The 23,780-nt window shown below is 55.3% G+C and overlaps 12 protein-coding genes across 12 annotated transcripts in view; 4 read left to right on the top strand and 8 right to left on the bottom strand.

Moving 5' to 3' along the window:
- Nucleotides 1-12: 12 nt before the first annotated feature.
- Nucleotides 13-1,482, bottom strand: P884DRAFT_282020 (ClpP/crotonase-like domain-containing protein). The gene is made up of 3 exons (XM_069443574.1): nucleotides 1,363-1,482; nucleotides 934-1,255; nucleotides 13-821 (listed from the first exon to the last, which is right to left on the bottom strand). Exons 2-3 carry the CDS (start codon nucleotides 1,097-1,099, stop codon nucleotides 91-93), a joined length of 897 nt encoding a protein of 298 aa, XP_069302043.1. The 5' UTR covers nucleotides 1,100-1,255; nucleotides 1,363-1,482; the 3' UTR covers nucleotides 13-90.
- Nucleotides 1,483-1,901: 419 nt separating this feature from the next.
- On the top strand, nucleotides 1,902-2,722 carry P884DRAFT_189866 (retrieval of early ER protein Rer1; the record flags this gene model as incomplete). The annotated part of the gene is made up of 4 exons (XM_069437475.1): nucleotides 1,902-1,970; nucleotides 2,039-2,156; nucleotides 2,245-2,544; nucleotides 2,637-2,722. 4 exons carry the CDS (start codon nucleotides 1,902-1,904, stop codon nucleotides 2,720-2,722), a joined length of 573 nt encoding a protein of 190 aa, XP_069302042.1.
- An 851-nt stretch (nucleotides 2,723-3,573) lies between these two features.
- P884DRAFT_288997 (RNA polymerase II-associated) lies at nucleotides 3,574-5,320 on the top strand. Its single transcript, XM_069443976.1, has 2 exons — nucleotides 3,574-3,911; nucleotides 3,987-5,320. Exons 1-2 carry the CDS (start codon nucleotides 3,638-3,640, stop codon nucleotides 5,288-5,290), a joined length of 1,578 nt encoding a protein of 525 aa, XP_069302041.1. The 5' UTR covers nucleotides 3,574-3,637; the 3' UTR covers nucleotides 5,291-5,320.
- Nucleotides 5,321-5,739: 419 nt separating this feature from the next.
- On the bottom strand, nucleotides 5,740-8,550 carry P884DRAFT_11517 (uncharacterized protein). Its single transcript, XM_069437105.1, has 4 exons — nucleotides 6,979-8,550; nucleotides 6,652-6,703; nucleotides 6,055-6,611; nucleotides 5,740-5,947 (listed from the first exon to the last, which is right to left on the bottom strand). Exons 1-4 carry the CDS (start codon nucleotides 8,451-8,453, stop codon nucleotides 5,896-5,898), a joined length of 2,136 nt encoding a protein of 711 aa, XP_069302040.1. The 5' UTR covers nucleotides 8,454-8,550; the 3' UTR covers nucleotides 5,740-5,895.
- Nucleotides 8,551-9,555: 1,005 nt separating this feature from the next.
- On the bottom strand, nucleotides 9,556-10,279 carry P884DRAFT_296119 (40S ribosomal protein uS8; the record flags this gene model as incomplete). Its single annotated transcript, XM_069444390.1, has 3 exons — nucleotides 9,556-9,745; nucleotides 9,806-9,875; nucleotides 10,147-10,279. The coding sequence occupies 3 exons, from the start codon at nucleotides 10,277-10,279 to the stop codon at nucleotides 9,556-9,558; spliced, it is 393 nt and encodes a 130-aa protein (XP_069302039.1).
- A 509-nt stretch (nucleotides 10,280-10,788) lies between these two features.
- Nucleotides 10,789-11,911, top strand: P884DRAFT_235043 (40S ribosomal protein eS12). The gene is made up of 3 exons (XM_069439935.1): nucleotides 10,789-10,948; nucleotides 11,122-11,434; nucleotides 11,511-11,911. The coding sequence occupies exons 1-3, from the start codon at nucleotides 10,946-10,948 to the stop codon at nucleotides 11,633-11,635; spliced, it is 441 nt and encodes a 146-aa protein (XP_069302038.1). The 5' UTR covers nucleotides 10,789-10,945; the 3' UTR covers nucleotides 11,636-11,911.
- Nucleotides 11,912-11,928: 17 nt separating this feature from the next.
- On the bottom strand, nucleotides 11,929-12,251 carry P884DRAFT_189328 (uncharacterized protein; the record flags this gene model as incomplete). The annotated part of the gene is made up of 2 exons (XM_069437431.1): nucleotides 11,929-12,083; nucleotides 12,149-12,251. Coding segments are annotated over 2 exons (258 nt in total), but the record flags the coding sequence as incomplete, so codon positions are not given.
- An 856-nt stretch (nucleotides 12,252-13,107) lies between these two features.
- P884DRAFT_189239 (uncharacterized protein) lies at nucleotides 13,108-13,712 on the bottom strand (the record flags this gene model as incomplete). The annotated part of the gene is made up of 2 exons (XM_069437425.1): nucleotides 13,108-13,375; nucleotides 13,435-13,712. Coding segments are annotated over 2 exons (546 nt in total), but the record flags the coding sequence as incomplete, so codon positions are not given.
- A 14-nt stretch (nucleotides 13,713-13,726) lies between these two features.
- Nucleotides 13,727-14,478, bottom strand: P884DRAFT_235038 (uncharacterized protein; the record flags this gene model as incomplete). The annotated part of the gene is made up of 2 exons (XM_069439934.1): nucleotides 13,727-14,304; nucleotides 14,367-14,478. The coding sequence occupies 2 exons, from the start codon at nucleotides 14,476-14,478 to the stop codon at nucleotides 13,727-13,729; spliced, it is 690 nt and encodes a 229-aa protein (XP_069302035.1).
- Nucleotides 14,479-14,803: 325 nt separating this feature from the next.
- P884DRAFT_215431 (Neurochondrin-domain-containing protein) lies at nucleotides 14,804-17,384 on the bottom strand. Its single transcript, XM_069439263.1, has 3 exons — nucleotides 16,825-17,384; nucleotides 16,433-16,745; nucleotides 14,804-16,370 (listed from the first exon to the last, which is right to left on the bottom strand). The coding sequence occupies exons 1-3, from the start codon at nucleotides 17,211-17,213 to the stop codon at nucleotides 15,069-15,071; spliced, it is 2,004 nt and encodes a 667-aa protein (XP_069302034.1). The 5' UTR covers nucleotides 17,214-17,384; the 3' UTR covers nucleotides 14,804-15,068.
- A 1,058-nt stretch (nucleotides 17,385-18,442) lies between these two features.
- On the bottom strand, nucleotides 18,443-18,892 carry P884DRAFT_11458 (uncharacterized protein; the record flags this gene model as incomplete). The annotated part of the gene is made up of 2 exons (XM_069437099.1): nucleotides 18,443-18,468; nucleotides 18,536-18,892. A coding segment is annotated over one exon (336 nt), but the record flags the coding sequence as incomplete, so codon positions are not given.
- Nucleotides 18,893-22,775: 3,883 nt separating this feature from the next.
- P884DRAFT_274302 (chloride channel) overlaps nucleotides 22,776-23,780 on the top strand; it is a gene marked incomplete at both ends in the record, with an annotated part of 3,229 nt that continues 2,224 nt past the window's right edge. The window contains one exon of the mRNA XM_069442702.1: nucleotides 22,776-23,753. Within this exon, the coding sequence (XP_069302032.1) occupies nucleotides 22,776-23,753 (978 nt within the window). The remainder of the gene's footprint in view (nucleotides 23,754-23,780) is intronic.

The raw sequence follows: 23,780 nt of genomic DNA, 5'->3' as shown, positions 1-23,780 counted from the left end.
TAAAGATTTGTTGTCTTTGTTGTCTTTCATTTTGGATAGCATTGAGGATATGTAAAGTTATTGTACATATTTGTACAATTCGAGTCAAACCTATTGATGGCTCCACTCGGGCTTCTTCTTCTCCGCAAACGCCTTCATCCCGATCTTCTGGTCCTGACTGCCAAACAGGGCGTGGAAGACCCTCCTCTCATACTCGACACCGTCCCGCAGCGCCAGGTCCTGGCTCTTGTTGACCACTTCCTTGGCCGCCTGCACGGCCACCTTGGAGTAGCCGGCGATGGTCTCGGCCGTCTTGAGCGCACCCTCCAGGAGGGCCTCGTAGGTAGGGAAGACGCGGGCGGCGACGCCCCAGCGCTCGGCCTCCTCGCCGGTGAAGGACTTGCCCGTCAGGATCAGCTCCATGGCCTTGCTCTTGCCGACGGCGCGGGTCAGCCGCTGGCTGCCGCCGGCGCCGGGGATGGTGCCGAGCTTGATCTCAGGCTGGCCAAAGTTGGCCGTTGCGGTGCAGTAGAGGATGTCGGCCATGAGGGCGAGCTCGCAGCCGCCGCCGAGGGCGTGGCCCGAGACGGCGGCGATGAGCGGCTTCTTGAGCGCCGTCGTCAGGTCGGACCACGACTCGATGAACGACTTGGTGTACGCCTCGCTGAAGGTCAGCGGGGCCATCTCCTTGATGTCGGCGCCGGCGGCGAAGGCCCGCTCCGACCCGGTGAGCACGACGGCGGCCACGGTCGGCGACGCCTGGAACTCGCGCAGGGCCGTGTTGAGCTCGGCGATGAGCGGGGAGCAGAGCGCGTTGAGGGCCTTGGGACGGTTGAGGGTCACTGTGGATCGATCATGGGACGGGGCAGCGGTTAGTTGAAGTGTATCCTGGTCGTGGCAGGTAAAGAAAAAAAAAAAAACACGAAAAAGACAGGAAAAGAACGAGCTGCTTACCTTGCCCAACGCCGGGGCGCGGCTCAGAGACCTCGATATACTCGTAGCTGCGACGGGCCGACGCCGAGAAGGAGCGGGCAATCTGCGGGAGAGTGCTCGGCTGGAAGCGGGAAGCCACCGGCCGAAGGCCGCGGAGGGCACTGACGCGGGCCGCTGCTACGTTCATCTTGGTAATTGATCAATTGTTGCTTGCGCGACCGTCACGAAGGGTCCGTCCTCTTCCCGAAGAGAGCTGGAGGGTTGATTGTGGTGAAGTTGAGAGGTTGTCTTCGGCCGAGGGGTACGGTACTTGGGAGGTGGTCGTCCCGCACCCCGTTCTTAGCTGCCCGCAGGTTATCCTCGGCTCAACCAAATGTCACTTACACAGTATGTAACTAACTCCATAGTTGTGCTGCCAGGAAAAGTTGGAAAGAACGCCGACTAACTTACTCGAGCCAAGAGTCAATCTAAGCCCTAATATTAAATTATGGCGAGTACCTTGGAGACCGCAAATTCTCCCAAAAGATACAATACTGTAGCCTCGTTCGAAGGTTACAGACAAAGTAGGCCTTTCACGGCAAATGGTACCTTGCTGCGTACTCTCGAAACGTTTCCGCGCTGTGGGAGAAACGGAGACGTCAGGGATTCCATGCCAAGACCTTCCAAGCAGGGGTTGGCAGCTTGCGCCACAGCCTACGTGTAAGGCAACGGGGGTCCAGGTTCCCTCTCTTTGAAGCGCCCCGATCGCGCCACGCCCAAAAATTTCCCCCCTAATTATCAACAAAGGTGGCTTGAACCGACCCGAGCCTGGCCAGAGTGTACCAAAGGGACACGCGGAGGGACAATCCGCCGCATTTTGATTCCCAGCCTCAACCTCTTTTTGCTTCATCTTGCGCCCAACGCTCGCGAGAATCTCGATCGGACGGCCGACTCCCTCGCGAATTCAGTCCGACGACCCCTGTTTGCCTAGCGCAACCGGTTCCTTCACAATGGATGTCCCCGACGAGCCGCAGACGCCCTTCGGCACGTTCACTGCGCAAACGAACAAGCTGCAGAGGGTGCGTTTGCGACAAAGCGGATCCCCCCCGAGTGCCGCGTGCATTTATGTTGCTGACAGCCAGCACAGCAATACCAGGCACTTCTTGATCAGTCGACGCCCTACGTCCTCTACCGCTGGATCGGCACCGGCGCCGCCCTCTTCATCTTCTTCCTGCGCGTCTTCCTCGCACAAGGCTGGTACATTGGTTAGTTCTCTCACCCCATGCGGGTCGTGCCAGTTCGGCGATCCAGAACGTCTCGGCTGACCCTCTGTGACCCCTCCCGCCCCAACAGTCGCATACGCCCTCGGCATCTATCTGCTCAACCTCTTCCTCGCCTTCCTCCAGCCCAAGTTCGACCCGTCCAACGATGCGCTCGACAACGACATGGAGGATGGCGCGATCGGCACGCTCCCAACCAAGCAGGATGAGGAGTTCCGCCCCTTCATCCGTCGCCTGCCCGAGTTCAAGTTCTGGCACTCGGCCACCCGCGCCATCGCCATCTCCTTCGTCTGCACCTGGTTCGAGATCTTCAACGTGCCCGTCTTCTGGCCCGTTCTCGTCATGTACTGGCTCATGCTGTTCATTCTCACGAGTATGATGCGCCTCCTTTTCCTGATTGTTTTAAGTTTGCCTGTTGTATGTTTCTGAATGGGAGATGCTGACCGGTTGCGTTCGCGGTTCTAGTGAGGAAGCAAATCCAGCACATGATTAAGTACCGCTACGTGCCATTCACCGTTGGCAAGGCGCGCTACAACAAGAGCAGCTCGTGAACCCCCCCTTTCTCTTTTTCCGGGGCCTTCTCTCTCCCTCTTTCTCCACCGACAGGGAGACAAGCAGAACCGGCTCAGTGTGGCCCCTGTGTCGAAACGGGGGAAGGTTGGGCGCATAGAGAACGGCAATTTTCTCTGGCGATAGAATGAAAGGGTGTCTTTCTTATGGATGTATAATGACGCATGCTCGGAGCTCACGACGGTCCTGGGCAACTCTCTGTACTCGTATGTTTTAATCAGCCCGCAGCCAGGCGCTGTCTTGAGTGGGTTTTGGGCGGGCGGTAATTATTTTTGCCTTTCGGATGGAGGCGGGTTTGCGGTGGGACTTCCAGGAACGAGAACGGGAACAAGGGGGATGATGACTCGGAAGGCTTTGGTACGGAGTAGGGGCGCGGGATATGTTTGTTCACGTATTCCGTGCCCTTGTATAGAGGGTTCAATCTGATATGGCCAGTTCCAGACGTCACATCACGCCTCCCCTGTGGGAATTCGGTATTTATTTGCGGGTGGATGGGGCGATGTTTCTTGAAATCCGCACATTTCCTCCTGTCTCTCCTTTATACCGGATAAAAAAAGTTTTTTTTTTTAAACTAAGATTACCCGCTGGGATTTCTAACGATTCCTACTTCATATTTTGCCACATTCGCGCTTCAATTGGTTCTCATTGTGCAGAAGGACGAATAGGTACGGACAGAGTTATGCTCATTTTCCGTATCAAGTGCCTCGCCACCAATCGCAGCTTTAACCCTAACCCGAGATACATAGGGTGTACGGATTACATACAGAGCAGCGGCCGGTTCGCATCCAGCGCCAAGCCGAATCGCGCCGCGACTCGAGACCCCAAATCGGCTTCATTTCTTGTATCCAGCAGCGCTCGCCGGACCACCACAACAGCGCCATCCGCCGCCAGTCAACATGTCGTCCTCACAGTCGAGAAGCGGCGGGGAGCGCATGATCCATCAGGATTACATTGCCAGGATACGATACTCCAATGCGCTCCCTCCGCCGCCGATCCCGCCAAAGCTGCTCGACATTCCAAACACGGGCCTTGCGAGCGGCCAGTACACGGCCCCCGGCTTCGCCTCGCGCCTGGCGCGTGAGCAGCCACTGAACATTGAGGCCGATGCCGAACTCGGAATGCCCTTGGACCTGGTCGGCATGCCGGGAGTTTTCGATGGCGACGAGAGCTGTTAGTGTTTCCCACCCATCGCTGTCCGTCGCCTCCCCCAAACCGTAGCAGACACTAAAAAACCATCCCAAAAAGCCATCCAAGCTCCAGCCCAGCCGCCGCCCGTCCACCCCCACGATCGCCCGCTCCTCCGCCCTCTCTCAACGCTCGGAAAGCCCAAACTGGGCGACACAGCCGTCTCTTTCCTGCGCCGGACCGAGTACATCTCCTCGGTTACGACCAAGCCAAAACCGGCCGACCATGTCTTCCACCGGGCCTCGTCTGGCAACACGCCGAAACGGCCCGAGAAGCGCAAGGCCTCTCCCGAGCCGGACAAGGGCACGCCTGCCTGGATCAAGCGGCGCATCGAAAAGAGCTTCGAAGCGGCAGCCGCCAACCTCGCCGACCGCACGCGGGTCAAGCACCCGTCGAAGCGGAACCTCAAGGTCGTCGACGCCCTGCCCCTCCTCCCGGACCTCGAGGCCTTCCCGGACTCGGGCGCGTACGTGACGGTCAAGTTCAGCACCAACCCGGTCAACTCGAGCGACTCGTACGACACCCGCCTGCTGTCGGGCATCTTCAAGCCCATCGAGCGCACCGCCGCCGAGGAGCAGATCTACGAGGCCGCTCGCGCGGCGTGGGAGGCCGACCCGACGCTGCCGAAACCGTCCCAGATGATGAACTACGATCTCTTCCTGCCCGCCGACACCCTCACCGGCGAGAACTTCCGCAAAAAGTTCGACGTGGACAACCCGGACCGCGACAGCCACGCCCTCTACACCAGCAGCGAGGCCGGCGGCAGCTTCCGCTTCCCGCGCGTGCGCGCCTACGAGACGGCCCAGGAGAAGGAGATGGACCACGACAACAAGTACGACGAGGAGGTCATCCTGGCCTTCCGCGACGACGAGGCCGCCTCCAAGAGCCGCGTCGACGACAGCGCCCAAAAGGCCGTCTACTACTACCCCGTCATGCAGCGCACCACCATCCGCAACCAGCGCACCAAGAACATTGCCCGCACCATCGGCATCGCCGACGAGGAGGAGACCCACCTCGACGAGCTGCACGTGCGCATCGACGACCCCAGCGACGAGCTCAAGGCCGAGCTGGCCCGCTACAAGCAGCAGCCCGTCGGGGACCTGCCCGATGAAGACGAGGTCGGCGAAGAAGAAAGCGGGGAAGAAGAGTACGCAGAGCGGACGGGCGAGCAGGAGCCAGATGAGGAGGTGGAGGTCGAGAGGGAGGACGGAGATGAGGAGGAGCGGGCTGGGAGGAGGAGGGAAGAGGATAGTGATCGTGGCTCCCGGTCTGCCAGCCCTGCTGCCAACGGGGAACCGAACCACGAGGAGCAGCAGTCTGATGTGGACCAGGACGCTGATGCGGACGGGGACGAAGATGAGTAATAAGTAGAAGGGGACGATCTGAGAAAGACCAAAAAAAAGAAAAAAGAAAAAAAAAAAAAAAAAAAAGAGAGAGAGAGAGAGAGAACCAAAGAAGTGGATTCACATACCGTTTAATGGTTAAGGTACATTCGAATGGTTAAGGTACATTCGGAAGGAGCGCGGAGTTCGACGGCAGGTTCCAAAAAAACAATGCAAAGAGACAGAGCTTTGGAAATGGGAATCAACTCCAGAGTGAGCTATCCCTATCACGGATTGTTCCAACGCTCTACAGGCATACTGTGACCAGAAAAGCATGTTACATTTTTGCACTAAACGTTAATACTAGCACCTCTGTATCTGTACACATAAATTGCACAAAATACACTTGATCCGAGCAAGCCGCTAACCCGCCCAATCCAATACGCTCGACCTCAACCGCCGAGGGAGCCGACAAACGGAGAACGCCAGCCCGCGCACTTCTTCACGAAATCATTCAACCCCAATATATATCTCCCTCGCCACTTTGACGAAGTGCGAATTAAGGGGACAAATATGAAACGCTCGGACGGGGTATATGATAAGGTATCCAACCACCCGGTGTCCATACAACTCCAACTGAGCTTTGCTTAGCCAGCATACCCAATATTTCCCCTGTCGTCATCGATGACGCGGCCATATCTTGTCGACTCGTTAGCACCACCAAATCTGCCAACCTTGGGATATTGGGAACAGAATTGACGGAGAAAGAAGAGAAAATTTGGGAAGGAATGAAAGAAAAAACTTACTCTAGCAACAAGCGGAAGAACCAGACCTCCAAGTCCTCGTTCCTCAGCACCTTGCCCGCCCAGTCGCGGCCCCTCTGCGCCATCCGCTGTGCCTCCTCGGCGCCCTCCTTCCTCTCCTTGGGGACCTCGGCGTCCTCGTTCCCCTCGGAGGACCCGCGGCCGGGCGAGGTGAAGAAGCGGACCGTCTCGAGCCATTCCTCCCCGTGCAGGCTGAGCGGGACGAAGTGCACCCAGGGGCGCAGCCACTCGTAGTGCCACTCGCGGAAGATGGCCCACTTGTACACGAGGCTGCGGCTTCGCAGCAGCGCGTAGAAGCGCCCCGAGAAGGCGTTGCCGTCCATGTCGAGCACGTGCTTGTACTCGAGCGCGTCTTCCTGCTTTGCGTACTCCTTGACCTCAAAAAAGGCCCGCTGGGCGTCGCAGTCGCCAGGGTCGCACTGGCCGATGTGCGAGAAGTAGACGTCGAGCAGGGACTTGTAGTTGCCGCGTGGAACTTCGCGAACCGTCCATTGTTCAGGCTCATAGGACTGTTGTTGTTGTTGCTGTTGTTGTTGTTGCTGTTGTTGCTGCTGTTGCTGTTGCTGTTGTTGCTGTTGCTGCTGCTGCTGCTGCTGCTGCTGCTGTTGTTGTTGTTGTTGTTGTTGTTGTTGTTGTTGTTGTTGGGGCAGCTTTTGTTCCTCCTCCTTGTCCGCCGCCTCCTTTTCTTCTTCTCCTTGTTGCTGCTGTTGCTGCTGCTGCTGCTGCTGTTGCTGTTCATCGTGTTGTTGTTTTTGTTGTTGTTCGGGTGGTGGTGGTGCTGATTGTTCCTGTTGTTTTTGTTGTTGAGTTTCTCGCTGTTGTCGTTGCTGTTGCTGCTGCTTTTGCTGTTCTTTCTGTTGTCCTTCTTCTTGTTTTTGTTCTTTCTCTTGTTGAGGAGGCCCTGATTGTTGTTGTTGTTGTTGTTGTTGCTGCTGCTGCTGCTGCTGCTGCTGCTCTTGTTGCTTTTTGGTAGTGGGCTTGGTGGTAGTAGAGGAAGATGATGGCGACGGCGGCGCTGGGAGTGATGAGGGGGGCGTTAAAATCTTGGCTTTATCTGGAGCGTTAATCTTCTGCACAAAACGCTGCCGGTGTTGACGGCGCCAACCACCATCGCGAGAGTAGCCGCCTGTTGTGGAGCCGCGCCAGTAGAGGCGATCTTGTTTCTTGTCCCAAGCAGGATCCTTGGCGTCGGAGTAGGGGACCTTGTCGGCCCAATACCACGGAGAGGGGTAGAGGATGTCGGCATAGGAGGAAATCTTTGACTGAGAAAAGATGGGGAAGAGATCGTGTATCACGCCGTAGGCGTTGGGGCGGTCGAAGAAGCCGTAGGTCGAGCTGAGCGAGGGGGACAGGCAAATGTCGGACATGGCGGTCCAGTTGGAGACGAAGCCCAGGTCACCAATGGCGTACTTTGCGATATCGTCAAACTGATCTTCCTCTTCGAGGATCCGGGCCGGAGACTCCGGGGGACAAGACATGCGCGAGTGCGTCCAGACGGGCTGGTGGGCGAAGTAGTCGAAGCGGGTGCGCTTGACCTCGTCGAAGTGCCCGTTGCTGCTGAGGTCCGCGGGTCTCGAGGTGAAGCTGTTCCGAGGCCTCTTCACAGCGCCGGCAGCTGGGATGGCTTTGGTCTGCGCGGTGTGTATCAGCCGCGACATGTCGTCGTGCGGTACCACCACGCGCGGCTCGTCGTTCAAGTTGAACACCAGATCCATGTCGGGCAGGTAGCCGACAAAGTTCTTCATCATGGCAGGCAGGGTTTCCTGCATCCATTCGAACCCCCCGTAAACGTATGTTACATTGCCGCCGCGCACCTGCACGCCCATAACTTGGTTGTCGAACCCGAGCGCCTCGCGGGCTCGCGCGCGAATAGTCGACGGCTTCAGGCCCCAGAAGGGCGTCAGCAGTTCATGTATGGTGTCAAACTCGTCCACGAGCTGCACATTCCTGCTCTTGGCGAATGCCCACCATTTGTCAAAGTGCGGGGGCGGCGGCAGCCCATAGCGGCGACGGTACTCGGCGACGGCTTCGCGGAGGGTTTTCGACTGGCGAGCCTTGACCGCCCTGAACTCGCGCTCGGCATCGGAGATGAGGTGCCAGATCGGGTGTGGTCCTCCAGGCGCCGGCTTCGGCCTGGTGGCCGCGAACTTCTTACTGAAGGCGACAATCTCGTTGCGCCCAGGCTCGGCGGAGGATTGATCCGGGGTCCCTTTCCTGCCCGGTACTACTAAGCTGTGCGGTGAAGTCTTGGAGAATGTGTAGAGGAAGAAAATGACAAGGAACAGGGCGCCGATAACGCCTATTTGGCGATTGCGCATCGTCAGCTTCGAGGAGAGGCTGGTGAGGGCACCCTTCCGGCGCAGACCCAGCGCGTCACCCATATATGATGCTACGCTGGCGAAACAAACGTCTGGCGCTCTCGTTGTTCCGTGATCGGTGGTCTCGGCCGTCTCGTCAAGGGATGGGCGGCGGCGGCTTTCTCCCTGCTGCTAGTTGATCGCCGGTGCTCATCGGAATACTCGAGGAACCCGTTGAGCGGGAAGTGAGGGCGGGAATCCTGGGGGCGATAAAGCTCCTAGGGGGGGGTGGAGGGTTTAGCACTATTATGGAGTTCGTTTGGTTGGTTAAAGAACAAGGACGGACGTTCTCCGTAAATGGTTTCTTGGCTCGCATTAAGACTGGGATGCGGCCCGAGTATAGGCGAGGGGGCGCCGTCGCCAAGAACGAAACAGGGACCTGAACAAGCAGGGCAGGAGACCGCGGTGCCTGTTAGCGACAGTTGTCCCGTGTGGCCAGACTTTCGTCTCTGCCGATCGCCACGCTGGGGTGATTGAATTGGTTGTTTGCAGTCAGTGCACGAAAAGGAAAAAGAAAGAAAGTTTCATCCAATCTCCTTTCCCAGTATAAAAATAGACGCCGTTCTCCAACGGCTACCTGCCTTCAATTTGTTCCTTGCATCCCGAGCAAAGGGTGTTGCCGAGAGCAATGTCGGCTTTTTGAGAGAGAGAGGGGGGGGGGCGGTAGTGGTGGAGGGGTGGGATTTTTCCAGGCTATTATTTAGTGCACTCCGTGCTCCGTCCACAGTAGGGAGGTACCTGAAGCAGTCATTAAACGGCAGGTTTCAAGGTTGCACGACGCTGTCGGCTAATGTACCAAGGTACAGTAGCTCCCGCTGTTCTCGAACCTTATGCAGCACCGGGGACCAAAACAAGGAACGGGATTAATTGCCGAGTCAAACACTGCAGATCACACGTCTCACGCAGAAACCCAATACTCTGTACGGAAATAGGTCCCACGGTTCTGATGGCGAGCTTGGTCACATTTCAGCGGGAATTATCTGCGGCGTCCTGTTGAACACGCAGGCCGTTTCTAGTGTATTCACGGTAGGGTATCCCTCAAAAAGCAGTTGAACGCCGCACACATGCCGGAGACTTTACTTTTTCCATTCCCATTCATCTCACATTTGTTTTTTTTAATAAGCGTCTAGTAGAAGAAGCCAATGATCTTGCCAGCAACGTGCTTGCGACGAGCCTCCTCGTGATCCATAATGCCGGCCGAGGTGGTGAGCATCACGAAGCCGAACTGACGAGCAGGAAGCAGCTTGACAACCCACTTCTCGAGCTCGGCGAGGCGGACGTTGTAGCGGGGAGAGATGACACCGCACTTGTTGAGGCTGCAAACACCCATATCAGCGAGCAGGTCCCGGATTGCCAATCTGTGCGCTTGTACTCACCGGCCGTTGAGCTGGACAACGATCTTGCCGCTGCGGTGGTTGTCAACCTCCTCGAACTCGCCAATGTAGCCTGGAAGAACGACAAGAGTTAGCTGTTGCGCGAGATTAAACATTGATCGTCATTGGAAGTCTCCGAAAACGTGTAAGACCCTCGCATTGGTGTTTGATTTCTCGGCAACTTAAAGGGCCTCGGTCGTGGGGTGGAAAAGACCGCTGCCTAGTTATCATGCCGAATTCGAGAGACCACTGCAGACGGGAAAGGCGATGCGTTTGTCTTCCACGTTCGTTCCGAGAATATGTGCCTGCGACAGAGAGTATGGCGAGATGACGAGATGACGTACCGTGACGCTGCATGACGCGCAGGAACTTGACAATGACCTTGGACGAAGGCCGGATCAGGACCTGGCGCTTGCCGGCCTTCTCGGCGTTGTTGATGCTGTTCAGAGCATCGTGCAGGACGGAAGTGCGGACCATTTTGGCGGTTGTTGGCCGATCGGGGCGAGATTCTCAATTCGTAAAGAGGAAGAGAGGTATCTACCAGCATGCCGAAGCGTGTGACGTTAGCCTTCCGAGGCTCGATGAGCGTGGAGAGTGCCCTCGTCGACAAGTCTCGAGGGTTCTGCCTGCTCAGTTGCCGACGAGGAGAAGCGTATCACCGGAGGGCGTCGGCCACTGCCTCAGCCATCCCGCCGTGATTGCTCTCCCCGGCCTTCGCTGAAGGCGTTTGACTGTTGACAAGTCATTTTTCAGAAAACCACATACCTCAGGTTTGCCTGCGTTGAGAAGCCGTGATGGTTGATCAGGTCCTGGATCGAGGAGGTTTGGTTGCGACCAGAAAATTCAGCAGGTGTTGAGCGAGCTGTGGTGGCCCGTGCCCCGGAAACTTGCCCTAAACGCTTGGGGTCCCAGATTTGTGCGCTTGCTCGAAGCAGACTAGCTAGGTGTGGAATCCTCTCGACCACACAAAATCCGCGAATTGAGGTCCTGGTCGGCTCCGTGGGGCCCGACAGCCCGCACACTTTAAACTTGACTTTTGTGGCCCAGGCGAGATCCCTCCATCCAACACACGAAAAACGACTACACTATCACCTACTCTTCGAGGATCGTAGCCGACACTTACCAGCAAACAACAACGTCAAGATGGTGAGGACCCCTGTTGTTTTCTCCTTTTTCCATCAGTTCAGTTGCCGTTCCCAGTGCTCGATCGATCCCCGTTTCCTCTCGATCAAACGACACAATCGCGCCCCCTCCCCCCCCCCCCCCCCAATCTCCTTCCCAGGGCGATCAGCAGAACTTGCCGCTAACCATGGCTTCAGTCGGACGTAGAAGAGAACAACGCCCCGGTTCAGGAGGAGGTTGAGGTGTCGGCCGATGCTGCCAAGGGCCAGATGTCGGTTCTGGACGCCCTCAAGGGTGTCCTGAAGCTGTCTCTGATGCACGACGGCCTCGCCCGCGGTCTCCGTGAGGCTTCCAAGGCCCTCGACCGGAGGCAGGCGCACATGTGCGTGCTCAACGAGTCGTGCGAGGAGGAGGCCTACAAGAAGCTCGTCATCGCCCTCTGCTCGGAGCACAAGATCCCGCTCATCAAGGTGCCGGACGGCAAGCAGCTTGGCGAGTGGGCTGGTCTTTGTGAGTGCGCCCCGGATATAGTCCCAATGAGGAGGAGTTGAAGAGGACGGGGTCATACTGACTGAATTTGTTGTAGGCGTTCTCGACCGCGAGGGCAACGCCCGCAAGGTTGTCAACTGCTCTTGCGTCGTCGTCAAGGACTGGGGTGAGGAGTCGCAGGAGCGCTCTATCCTCCTCAACTACTTCCAGTCTGAGGCTTAAGCGAACCAAGCACGGGGTGAGGTTGGCCGCATTCCGTAAGGAAGGAAGGTGAAAGAGGAAGTCACAGAGGGATATGGACTAAGGGTTGACCTCTTGGATTACGATCCGGTGACATTTTCCTCAAGGGTTTTACTCTTGCTCTCACAAGCTGGCAAGATTGGTGGCGGGAAATATGGGAGCCTCCTTTCACGCGGCTGCCCTTTGCATACGGCATGGGACGCTGAGCGAGAGCCAAAAAAAAGGATAAAAAAGAAAGCCTCACAGCTGGCAGTTCCGATTGACGTCCAACCATCCTACTTCCGTCCCTCAACCATGATGATGTGATACCCAAACCCGGTCTTGACTCTCTCGTACGTAGGGCTGTCGACCGGGCTGGGAGGTAACCTAAAGGCCACCTCCTCGAACTGGGGATCGAGGCTCCCCTTGGTCTTCCAGCCGAGCGAGCCCCCTAAAAGCATGTGAGCGTGTCCCATTACCGCCTTATGTAGGACCGTCGACAATGCGGTTACTTACCTGCTTTTGCCTTGTCCTCGGACATTTCCCTTGCCACGACATCGAACTTCTCGCCATTTTTCAGCCTGTTCATGGCCTCTTCGCTCTTGGTGAATTTCTCACACTATTGTTTGGAAAGACATTAAAAGGGAAGCGGAGTGGAACGTCAGCATCACATCTCCTCCAGTTGCTTGTATTGCGTAACTCCATGCCGTAATGAGAAGATATAGAAAAAAAAAAAGGAGCAAAAAAACGTAAAACTCAGACAGCAGTGAACAGCAGCCCAGGAGGGAGGGGGATCAAGCGTACGAGAATATGCCTGACGTTGATGGTCGTGCCCTTGAGCTTGGTCGCCTTAGCATCGCCGCCTTCGGCCTTGGAGTTGCTGCCGCCGCCCTTTTTATTAGATTTGTCGGCCTTGTCGGCCTTGCCGCCGCTTCCGCCCTTTGCCCCTGCGGATTTGGAGTCCTTAGATTTGCCCATGGTTGTCTTCCTTCTCGTGGCTCTCTAGGGCTTTGTGTTCTTTTTGGGAAAGAAGGCGCTTATTATGGGTGGATATCAACGGTGATCCGAAAGAAGTGGCCGTTCTCTCGGCGTTTAGCTGGAGCGGTTGCTGGTGGGTTCCATCACTTGCACCCCCGCCCCTCGTCTTGGCTTTCGAGTTCTGAAAGCTGTATCCGTAGAGCAGATACGCGGGTTAGGGTTGAGCGTCGGCGGGCAACCCCCTCATCAATCATCGACTACAGAGAATATTTCTGAAACAGGCTGGTCAGTTCAAAGAGATGTTTGTCTATTGAGAGTATTCTCGGTATTTCTTACTGAATCAGAGGCCTCCTATGCATCATACGGAAGTGTTTGAGTTCTGGCTATGGTCCAAACTCTCCCCCCTCCCTTGTTCGCAACCGCTGCCATTGGGACTTCAAGGTATCCATAACAATTCTCATTTTTCCTCTTTCTGCTCGTCGAAGCAAGTTCCATCGTTATTTCTTGATGTCACCGGCAATTCCTGCCTTGAGCCAAGGCCAGTGCCTAGTGCGCGGCACCGTTGCCGTCTTCCGAGATTCTGTAGAGATAGTCTCCCTTATGTCGAGTCTCTTGTACAAATCCCAGTCGTCGAGCTGTGAAGGGCGAGGCACCTTCAGGAGATCTGCCATGGACGGCTTGCCAGGAACCTTCTCGAGATCTACTGTGAGCCGATAGCGTCCGGCACGGTGCCAATGTTTCTCACAATATCCGAGAACCTTCCACCTAGCAAGAAAGAAAGCTTAGCACGCCATTCCATATGGTGTTGTTGTGGGTTGACACACAATCCATCGTGTCGGATGCCCACGGCGGGAGCAAAGTGGCTACGGAGTTGCTCGCCTCTCAAGACGCACACATATTTACCCTTTCCAAGAGCAATGCTGACATGCACGCCATCGGCAAGCACCCCCTCGCGGATGTATCGTACCCTGCCGTGGCCAGCGCTGATCTCCTTCCCGGCCAAGAGGGGCAGGATAGGAGAGATGTTCTCGTCGCCCCGGGTTGTCGTCTCGCCGTCAGCTCCGACAACGCCGTCCAAGCGGGCGCAGGCCAGGTTAATCCACTATCTACCAAACATTAGCTGACGGGTGACGGAACGCATGGGCGCTGCCGTATCAAGGTAACGTACGACCCGGGTCCGAATGTTACCTCCCTACTGGGCTGGACGATAGGCCGCGCCACGGCTGCTGTCGTTGGCCACAGATGTGTCGAGCTGCTCTCGCTGCGGGACGGTTCGGCCGGGGTTCGCCACCGTGTTGCCAGCTCTCTAAGGCGTATCTCGTCGATCATGAGATAGTCCACTCTGAACCGTGCCCGCCATTTCCGCTCCAGCTTCCCGGCCGCCACCACATCGTGAACAAACCGCGGGCCGAGGTTGAAGGGCTCCTCCCCGCACACCGTCAGGTCGGCGACCAACTTGTCCAGGCGGGCGATCCTGACGGTCTCGAAATCGAGGCTCGGTGTCCCCTTTACTTCTTCTACCAGCGCAAGCTCCAGAAAGAAGGACAGCTGGTCCGCCTCCGGGCCAAAGTCGCCATGCTTGGCGAGTGACTCCCTCGCCGAGTCCGAGAGCTCCAGCAGGGCGGGGGGGCCGAAATTCGCTTGCGGTGGGCTGGCTCTGTGGTGATGCGTCAGGTGGTTTGTGGCCCGGCATGCTAATTGTGCGTCGTCAGTGCGAACGGGGGCCTCGTACCATAGCGGTGGATGACTGGGATACCTCGTGAAGCGCCCGCCGGCCCGAGATCCGCTCCAACATTCTCGTCCCCTGGAGGAACGGACGGGAGCTGGATCTCGCTGACGCTGCCGACTCTGGTATCCTCGGGGTACATCCTCCTGCCCGGGTCGTCCAGCAAAACGAGAGAAGGCCATGAGGCGCTCTGCTCGCGACGATGGTGCACGCGTGCGGCTTTCTGAACGCCTTTCCGGAATCTACAAACGAACCATTTATTCCGGAGAATAACTAAAGTGCGATGGCGGTACCGGCATTTGAATGGCATAATTAGCGGGTTGACTTTTTTTTTTTTACCGAAATAGGGATGCTGCTGCTCGGAGGACGTTGTACCGAGGGAACAGAGAGTGTTGTGAAAAGGCGGGTAATAATGATCTCAAGGTTCTGGAAGCAGAGACAAGAGTCCCGAGAGGTTGAAATTGGGTATTTGGAACCTATTATTACTCACACATCACCTGAGGTATCAGTTTCGCTGGCACTGGCCCGAACCCGAGCACTTGCCTTCCAAGTAGGTCAGGTTCCTACCTAAGGTACCTAGGTAGATTCCGTACATTAGGTAAGACACATACTCAAGTTGACAGGTAGCAAGAACCTAAGGCTCGCAGGTGCCCTATTACCAATCAACCTTTCCTTAACTTAAGTAAGGTACTAAGTAGGGCACGCCCTTTCCCTGCGCGCAACAGCTTAGAGTCACCTCAGCGTAATCAAGGCCCCCACCACGTCGTCTAGCGCCTCCTCCAGCGCGCGGTCCCCCTTGACCTTCTCCTGCAGCTGATGGGCGATCCCCAGCACGGCGCTCGTCGAGTGGACGTACCTCTTCTGCACGCCGGGGTGGGTGTTGATGAGCAGGGTGGTGACGAGCTGCAGCACGGCGACCTGGCACTCCTCCGTGACGGGCGACTGCTTGGCCTCGGGCACGTCCCACGCCGCCACGTGCGTCACCAGGTCCATCCAGGCCTCCCTGGGCCCGGGCCGCTCCGTCTCGGCGAGCTGCATCAGCACCCGCACGATCTCGATCCCGCGCGCCGCCTCGTCCTCGTCGTCGGCCGCCGAGCTCGCCTGGAGGATGCCCTCCAGGTCCCCCACCAGCACCTCCCACCCGCCATTGCTCAGCACCGACTCGCGCCCCTTGCGGTCGGCCGCGACGCCCTCGAACGCGACCAGCACGGCCCGCCGGAAGTCCAGCCGTCTACCACGCTGTTGCTGGTGCTGCTGCCCATTCCCGGCGCCGCCACCACCACCGCGGTTGCTGCCGCTCTCCCGGTACAGGTCGACGAGCATGTCGCAGAGCCCGCCGACCTCGCGGCGGAGCAGCTCGCCGTCGTCCTCGCGGGCCCAGAGGGCGAGCGCCCGCACGGCAGCCAGGACGAGCGGGTCGTCGGCGGCGACGTCGGTGCCGATCGAGTCCCACGCGAGCGTGAAGTGGGTCGCCCCGGTCGCCGGCGCCACCGCCGCGCCCGCGCGCGCTTCCGGGTGCAGGCCCATGGCGCCCGCCACGGAGGCGTCCCACCGGTCGCGCAGGTACTCGGTCGTGAGCGAGAGGGTCTCGGTGAGCGACTTGCGGAGGGAGAGGAGGCGGTCCGGGGAGATGGCGAGAGAGAAGGGAGCGGAAGAGGAATCCGGTGCGTCGAGGGCGCGGAGGAGATAGCCGATGAAGTGAGAGATTACGTTGAAGGCCGAGGTCAGGCGGTATGCGGTGGGCGGGTATTCCGGCGTGTTGAGTTGGGAGAGGAGCGTGGGCAGGCTGGCGCGCAGGTCGACGAGGATGAGGTTGATCAGGAGGTAGGAGAACGGGCTGGAGCTGGAGGAGGACTTGCCGGCGGTATCCTGGTCGGCGAAGAGGAGTTGAGGGGCGTGGAAGGGATAGAGCTCGAGGAGGGTCGCCGAGAGGTTGGTGAAGGCGGCGCGGCCGGCGGAGGTGGGACGGCTCGCGACAAGATTACGAATGAAAGTTCCGAGGTCTGGGAGCCACTTGGGATTGGATGGCAAAGCCTAACACCCATGATGAGTGAGCTGCCCGAGATGTCAAAGCTGACGTCCAAGGGGTGACAAACCTCTGGGTTCAGTCTTGGCAGCAAATTTGCGAGGAAGCTGAGAAGGGTGACGGCATCGGTCCCCTTGAAGGATGCAACGAGGCTGCCGACGGTGCTGTCAATCTTGGATCTCAGGCTGCTCTTGTCTGTCGTCGCCGCCATGGCGGCATTGAGCCACGCAAACAAGAGGGTGTCCAGGGCAAGGGGCTGCTTCGCGGCGATCTCGGTCAGGGGAGACAGGTCCTCCACCGCGGTGGTGAAGACACGGGCGCCATCTGGCCGGCTGACTAGGCTCACCAGGGCCTCGAGGGTCAGCCGTGTCGTCTCGTCAGAGCTGGCTCTTTGGTCAGTTCATCATGCCGCGGAAAACTAACACACAGGTACCCTAGTAATCAGAAGGAGGGAGCGCTCACCAGTGCACTAGACAGGCGACGAGCTGTGGTATCCTGTCGACCAGTTTAGGGTCCTGCTTTGCGCTCTCCGGGAGCAGGGCGGTAAAAGTATGAAGCACCGAGACGGCAAGGTCCAACATGTCATTGGACTCTTTCCGCGACTCATCTGACTGCTTCTGCTGCCCGATCCCGCTCTTGATCAGGCGTGCGAGGAACTTGGGCGGAATACTCGCCCAAAGATCGGTGATGACCTGCTCATCGTTCCTCAACTCCGGCGTGTTATCTAGCACTGACTTGAGCAAGGCGAGGCCGACAAAGCGCGATGTGTCGTCTTTTGCGCTTAGCAGCGTTTGGATTTTCTGCGCCGACGCCGCCCGCTCCTCGGTGGGAGGAGGGTTGCTCGCGCTCATTTTTAGGCCTCTTGTTTCTTAGGCATCAAAAGTATGTGGACTCGAGGGCTCTATTTTTTTTCTTCTTATTCAATTGAAGCTGGCCTCATTCATTGCAGATTATTGCCACAACGGTTGAATGTAGAGTGCTTGAAGTCACCTCAGATATGTTAAGGTACCTTTGAGGGTTACCTTGATAGAATGCTTCTGCAGGTTTCGCTGCTCAGGGCAGGTACTGTACCTTACATCATGTGGGGCCACAGCGGCCACTGTGAGCGGGTCAGACACCCGACGACTGACTGTTCCCCGAGTCTCTCCAGCTGCTGGATTAATGGATTATTTGTTTGGTAACCTTCGCCCTCATCTGTTGTTTTTGCCCAATTAACGCCGCCCGTCTAACCATCAACTACGGTGCCCAACCTGTGCTGCCAGAAACTGTTCTGCCAAACGGAACACTCTTGTCTCAAACGATCGAGGTAATTGAGGGCTTGGAATCCGTGAACTTCCCAAGAGTTCCCGGCCTCTGTAAGTGTTTTTGTGTGTGTGTGTGTGTGGGTGTGTTTTGTCGATGGCGGCCGATATGGCCGGAAAGACACGGCCACTGCAGCTGCTGTATCAGGTTGATGGCTCTCACCCGGTCGCGACCTTCAACAACTCACAGCACCCCATCACTTCCAGCCTAGCCATCGGGGACACAGGAGCATAAACGGATTAAGCACTTTATGGGTGCCAAAACGCCTTGTGTTGGCTGTTGGCCATTGCGACGACAGCCAGCATGATGGAGACGGCGCCGAAGGCCGCCAGCGATGCGACGCAGCGGAAGTTAGTCGCAGAAGCACCGAGAGCAGTTAAGTCGCTCGCAATTTCCTCGGCGTTTATGTACTCCCCCGTCCAACATCGGATGATGAGGGCCTTTAGGGTGTCTGGTACGTCAGTGAAGCTGGGGTACTGTCTGTTGAGGAAGCGAGATTCGATCTCGTCGTCCTGCAAATCTCCCAGAGTGGTTGGCAGGTGGCGATTTCATACAAGACTGTTCCGAGCGCAAAGATGCCGTCCCGTTCTGTTGGTTGGAAAATCTTCGTGGTCGTGTCGTGGCATGCAATATCGAGAAGGAGGGAATTCGAGGCGATTTGAATTGTCGATCCTGGACCCGCCAAAGTCCGCTAGGACGAGGCTGCCATCGTCTCTGACGAGGATGTTGTGACAACCCAGGTCACCATGAATGACATTACGGGAATGGATATACCGGACGGCGTCGGCGGCTTGTTTGAGCCAACTGGGCACCAGATCGGTCAGCCTTCGCAAGTGACACAAGTAAAGATCATGATAGAGGGTTTTCCCACTCTACTCGTAGGCCGTTCGAGTCACCGGCGAATAGAGACTTGTCCAGGGCTCCGTTCCTGTGGTGTTGAAGGAGCACCACGCTGTGTCGGCTCGATTGAATGAATTAAGACCTCGCCGTAGTACTGGAGAATGCGTGTGTGCTGGCCAAGGCGCTCGTAAACTTCCTTTTCTCGTTCATGATGCTGATGGGCATTATTTGATGCGATTTTTAGGGCGTAGTCGGAATTCTTGACCAGGCCAATCTGGGCAAACGACCCTTTTCCAATGCCGTCGAAATCGGCAATGTCGATATGACGAGGCACGGGTTCATCAATCGCCCCCCGTAGTGGATTGTGCTTCGAGTCTGGAATTGACGATGTACCTACTTACGTGTATATAATCCGTACACAGTAGGTGACCTGACCAAACCCCTTGTACTTGAGCTGACCAAACCCCCTGTTAAGCGAGCTCGCTTAACCTAACCTGACCAGACCAAAACTTCAAATTTTTTAGACTGGTCAGGTCAACTTTATCCCTCCCTACAATTCTTAAAGAATATAATTAAACACTTTATAATAAATTCTAAATCGATTTAATAAAACTATAAAGATTAATTATTAGATTTTATTACTTTTAAAATTAATATATTTAAAGTAATTTTAATAAGTCTTTTAAAACTAGTTTAGAATTAGTTTAGGATTAATTTAGAACTAATTTAAAACTAATTTAAAAGGTAATTAGAATTAATTATAGAATAAAGCTCTAAAACTAAGTAAATTATATATTAAATAATATTATATAATCTATAATAAAATTAATTTAGAATTGATTTATAATTAATTCTATTATTATTATTATTATTATTATTATTAGTCTTATACTACTATATTAATAAGTATACTAGAGCCTCTCTAGTTATATACAAAGGAAACCATACCTAATAGGCCAGATAAAAACCTCTATCCCTCCTTTAACGCCTAATCTAGAATACTAATATACTATAAAGAAAAGGAGAAGTAGCTAGAACAGCCCTAAAGAGGCCTTCCCTCCCGGTCTAGCCTCCTCGTAAGGCAATATTCCGGGAGCCTCCCTAGGTCTATTAGCTACTATAGAACCCTCCTTGCCAGACGATGGTTACAGGCCCCTATACCCCGTAAAACGAGGTCTAGGTCCCTTTATAACCGTATTTCCTAAGGTTCCTACATTCGGCTTCTTGATAGGTTTAGGCACTATATAACTAGGTGCTCTATAGTCTCCCTCCCCTAGCTATAGGTATAGTAGGGGGTATTAACCCCTAGGACTTAAACCCTAAAAAGGAAGTTATAAAGGCTAATAGCCCCTATATAGGCCTATATTAGTAGGGAGCTCTAGGCCTTTATTAGGCCCTAGTACCTTTATAGGCCCTCCCCTATAAAAACCAGATATAGGGGGTCCTTATTAGATATACGCTATATCCTCCTACTAGCTTAGTCAGCCCTCTAATAGTTACTCTAGCTAGCTATTATAGCTAGTTCTATAGCCTATAGCCTTCTTCGTAGGGCCTATAGGGGGGGTTAACCCCCTTTATAGCCCTCCTAAACCTATTACCAGACTATTAACCTTACTACCTCTAGGGCTATAGGCTTCGGCTCCTAGCCCCTTACCTTAGCCCTTCTCTTCTAGAACCTCTAGCTAAGCCTATTATAGGCTTATTAGATAATAGCCTTTATAGGGACCTAGGAGGCCCCTAGACTTGCCCTAGTCTATAAGAGTAGCTAGTCGAGTTTAGCTTCGAAGTTAGCTAGCCTCTTATTAAGGTAGAGGTTAAGGGGTAGTACCTAGGCTTCTATCTCGAGGCACTAGATAGGGGTAGCCTTATAGGCCCTAGTAACTACTCGAAGGGCCCTATATTAGGCCTTCGATAGTTCCCTAACAGGGCCTTCCGGCTTACCCCCTAGCTTAGTAGGCTTATAGAAGTTTAAGGCCCTATAAGCTAGGGCGCTATAGATATACTTAGTATAGACCTTGCGGGCCTATAGTAGGCTAGGGCCTTAGGTCTTTATAGTAAGCCTAGTTAGGGTAAACTCCTAGGTTTCTAGCTTCTTAGCTACCTTTATATAGTAAGGGCCCTACTATAGCCTCTAATCTAGCTAGACCCCTAGGAATCTAGCTAACTTCGAAGGGGCTATAGTAGTAGTACCCCCTCTAGGCTATAGGAGCTCTAGTAGTTATGACTACTATTTCTAGCCTCTATTAAAGTAGATAAGTTTACACTTTTCTAGGGCAAAGGCTATATACCCTAGGTCTTTACCTACTATAGGTAGGCCTTCTAAGCCCTCTATAGCTAACCATTATAATCCTCCTTAGCCTTCCTAAAGGCTAGAAGGTTAGTATTATTAGTAAAGCCTATTAAACTGACCGTTAGGCTAGCCTAGCAAATGGCCTAATAAAGGGAGGCTATATAGAGGATAAATAGTATAGGGGAGAAGGGTAACCCCTAGGGGACCCTAGCCCTTACCACTATATCCTCTATTTCCTAGCTATCGAAGTGAAAGATAGCTACCTTATCCTATAGCTATTCTCTAACCTAGACTATTAACCACTTTAGGAAGCCCTAGCTCTATAAAGTAGTTAATAGCTAGATATAGTTAATAGTATCGAAAGCCCCTAAGATATCGAGCTATAGGAAGGAGGTAGCTACCTTATACCTCTAAGCCTCCTAAACCTAGGCTATAATAAGCCGAATAGCTAGTTTAGTAGACTTGTATTCCTAGTTACCTATCTACTTGGCTAGGAGAAGCCTATAGGCCTCTATAACGGCTATTACCTTCTAGGTAACTATAGCCTCTAGTACCTTACCTACTATTAATAGGAGCGCTATAGGCCTATAGCTACCTAGGGTAAAGTAGGCCTATAGGGGTTTGCTAGGCTTATAAAGGACTATTATCTTAGCCCTTTTAAACTAGGCTGGGAAATAGCCGAGCTATAAGCTCTCCGAGGCTAGTATAGCTAGTATCTAGTAGAATAGCCGCCTATAGGCCTTTAGTAGGCCTATAGGGAGGAGGTCCTCCCCTGGGGCCTTCTATAGGGCTGCTCTAGCTAGTACTACCTTAATATCGCCTACTATAACCTCCTAGCTCATTTCGAACTTCGGCTCCTAGTGGTCGTTTAGATCTAGGTTATTAATATCTGATAGGTCTACTTCTAGGTTCGGAAAGAACTTATTAGCTAGAGCCCTAGCCTTCTATTAGTAGGTTATAAGCCTTCCTTCGAAGGCTAGGAGCTTTAGAGGGTTAACCGGTAGGTAGCTTTGTAGCCTTGCCTACCACTCTAGCCTTTATAGTAGGTCCGGCCGGTTAGTTACCTCCTATAGCGTAGCTCTCTAGCTCTTAGTCTTCGCGGCCGTAATAGTCTTAGCCTGGTCTCGTAGGGCCTGCCGAAGTGCCTCCTGCGTATAGGGGTTTAGGGTGCCCCTATAGGCCCTCTCTGCCTCCTTAGCCCTCTTCCGGGCCTCCTGAACCTCCTTTGTCTACCATCGAGCTCGTTTGCCCCCTGTGCTAGCCTTCTTTGCCGGAGCCGAGACCGTAGCTATTTCCTTGAGGGCCTCTATAAGCCTGTCGAAGGCCTGTAGAAGCCCCTCCGGGCCCTGGAAGACAGGCCTGGCTGGGGCTATAATTAATTCTATATTTTTTAGAATATTGGTCAGGTCAGCTTAAGCGAACTCGCTTAAGCTCGCTTAACAGGGGGTTTGGTCAGCTTAATTAAGTACACTTCCTCTGGGATTCTGAATCCTAGTGTGGTACGTGGGTCCTGCGCCAAAAAAGCCACTGGCGGCAAGTACCGCGCTAGGATTCAGAATCCCAGAGGAGGTGTACAAGGGGTTTGGTCAGCTCAAGTACAAGGGGTTTGGTCAGGTCACCTAATAACTGACCTACTTACTCAGGGACTTGGCCTGACCATACCCCCACCTAAAACTCACCTAAAAGTCCGGGGGGTATGGTCAGGCCAAGTCCCTGAGTATGCTTCCTTGTAAGGTACGTTAGTAACGTTACTCCGTACATCCCTAAGTGTATAATTAACTATACTGGACACCTATGCACGGGCCAACTAACTCAGCCCCAGAGTGCGATAAGATAACGACGGCGGCAGCTCGCAGCAACCACGACTTGAGCCTCGAGATCCAAAGTCGGGGAGTCGTCAGCAGAGCCTCAAAGCGGCGCCATCGGGAGCTGGCACTTACCGAACGTCGATGATAATGGAAGATATACAACCTCACCCAGCATGCCCCCAACGAACGCAATGAACAACGGGGCGTCGAGTGCGGGACCCTCGAACTCTCGACCGAGTCGAACGTCGGAGGATCGCGGCCATGGCAATGCCCACAGCAGGCCCTACGAGCACGGGGACGATAACTCGGACGAGTTGGACCTCCTTGGCGACGATCCAGACCCTAGCAATGCCGCCGCTGCCGACGACGGCTACCCGACCGCCATCCTGCGCGACGACCCCCTCCAGACCGACCTCTCCTCCCCGCTCACCTTCAAACGCAGGCAGAAACAATCCCACTTCCTCTCCCAACCCGGCCGTATCCTCAACAGGCTCGTCGGCCGTCACTATTTTTCTTCCTCTCCCCGAAACAGCCAGGACCTCCCCCGACCCCTCCCCCGGACAACAAGACCAGCGACACCGGGGACGACGACCGACCCGTCCGTCAACCTCAACCTGAACACCCTCCTCCCGTCGAACGACAATCCCGACCAGACGGCCGGCCCCCACTACAAAGACCCGGCCTCTACCCACCCGCACCACCCACACGACTGGTACGCCGAGGGGCCCGGCCGGCGCGTCGGCTACGAGGACCTGACGGCCATCGACTGGATCTTCGAGTACACCAAGGAGCGGCAGCGGCAGCGGGCCCTGCGCGCCCGCACCGCCGCGCTGCACGTCCCGCTGCTGGGCCACCTGCAGCGCCTGCTCGACGCCAGCCAGGTCTGGGTCGTGCTGCTGCTGTCCGGGGTCGCCGTCGGCGCGCTGGCCGCCGCCATCGACGTGGCCACCGACTGGCTGGGCGACGTCAAGTACGGCTTCTGCAGCGGCGACGTCGACGGCGGCCGCTTCTACCTCGGCCGCACCGCCTGCTGCCTCGGCTACGACGAGGGCAGCCAGTGCCGCGGCTGGAGGAGATGGGGGCAGGTCCTGGGCGCCCGCGAGGGGGGCGCGACCTGGTTCGCCGAGGGGGCCGTCTACTTGTGTTTGGCGGTAGGCCCTTCCCTTTTTTTTTTTTTT

Source organism: Thermothelomyces heterothallicus, assembly GCF_042370625.1.
Source record: "Thermothelomyces heterothallicus CBS 202.75 unplaced genomic scaffold P884_scaffold_1, whole genome shotgun sequence".
NCBI lineage: Eukaryota > Fungi > Ascomycota > Sordariomycetes > Sordariales > Chaetomiaceae > Thermothelomyces > Thermothelomyces heterothallicus.
This window is presented reverse-complemented; position numbering and strand designations above follow the sequence as displayed.

Bases quoted from the DNA above. Each gene is read 5' to 3' on its own strand.
- P884DRAFT_282020 (XM_069443574.1), bottom strand. From the start codon at position 1,099: ATGAACGTAGCAGCGGCCCGCGTCAGTGCCCTCCGCGGCCTTCGGCCG. The intron at 822-933 runs GTAAGCAGCTCG...ATCGATCCACAG, and splicing joins GCGCCCCGGCGTTGGGCAAG to TGACCCTCAACCGTCCCAAG.
- P884DRAFT_288997 (XM_069443976.1), top strand. From the start codon at position 3,638: ATGTCGTCCTCACAGTCGAGAAGCGGCGGGGAGCGCATGATCCATCAG. The intron at 3,912-3,986 runs GTTAGTGTTTCC...CATCCCAAAAAG, and splicing joins TTTCGATGGCGACGAGAGCT to CCATCCAAGCTCCAGCCCAG.
- P884DRAFT_11517 (XM_069437105.1), bottom strand. From the start codon at position 8,453: ATGGGTGACGCGCTGGGTCTGCGCCGGAAGGGTGCCCTCACCAGCCTC. The intron at 6,612-6,651 runs GCAACAGCAACA...CAGCAACAACAG, and splicing joins CAGCAGCAGCAGCAGCAGCA to CAACAACAACAACAGCAACA. The intron at 5,948-6,054 runs GTAAGTTTTTTC...CGAGTCGACAAG, and splicing joins TTCTTCCGCTTGTTGCTAGA to ATATGGCCGCGTCATCGATG.
- P884DRAFT_235043 (XM_069439935.1), top strand. The intron at 11,435-11,510 runs GTGAGTGCGCCC...AATTTGTTGTAG, and splicing joins TGGCGAGTGGGCTGGTCTTT to GCGTTCTCGACCGCGAGGGC.
- P884DRAFT_215431 (XM_069439263.1), bottom strand. From the start codon at position 17,213: ATGAGCGCGAGCAACCCTCCTCCCACCGAGGAGCGGGCGGCGTCGGCG. The intron at 16,746-16,824 runs GTGAGCGCTCCC...CCAAAGAGCCAG, and splicing joins GTCGCCTGTCTAGTGCACTG to CTCTGACGAGACGACACGGC. The intron at 16,371-16,432 runs GTTTGTCACCCC...CATGGGTGTTAG, and splicing joins TGCCAAGACTGAACCCAGAG to GCTTTGCCATCCAATCCCAA.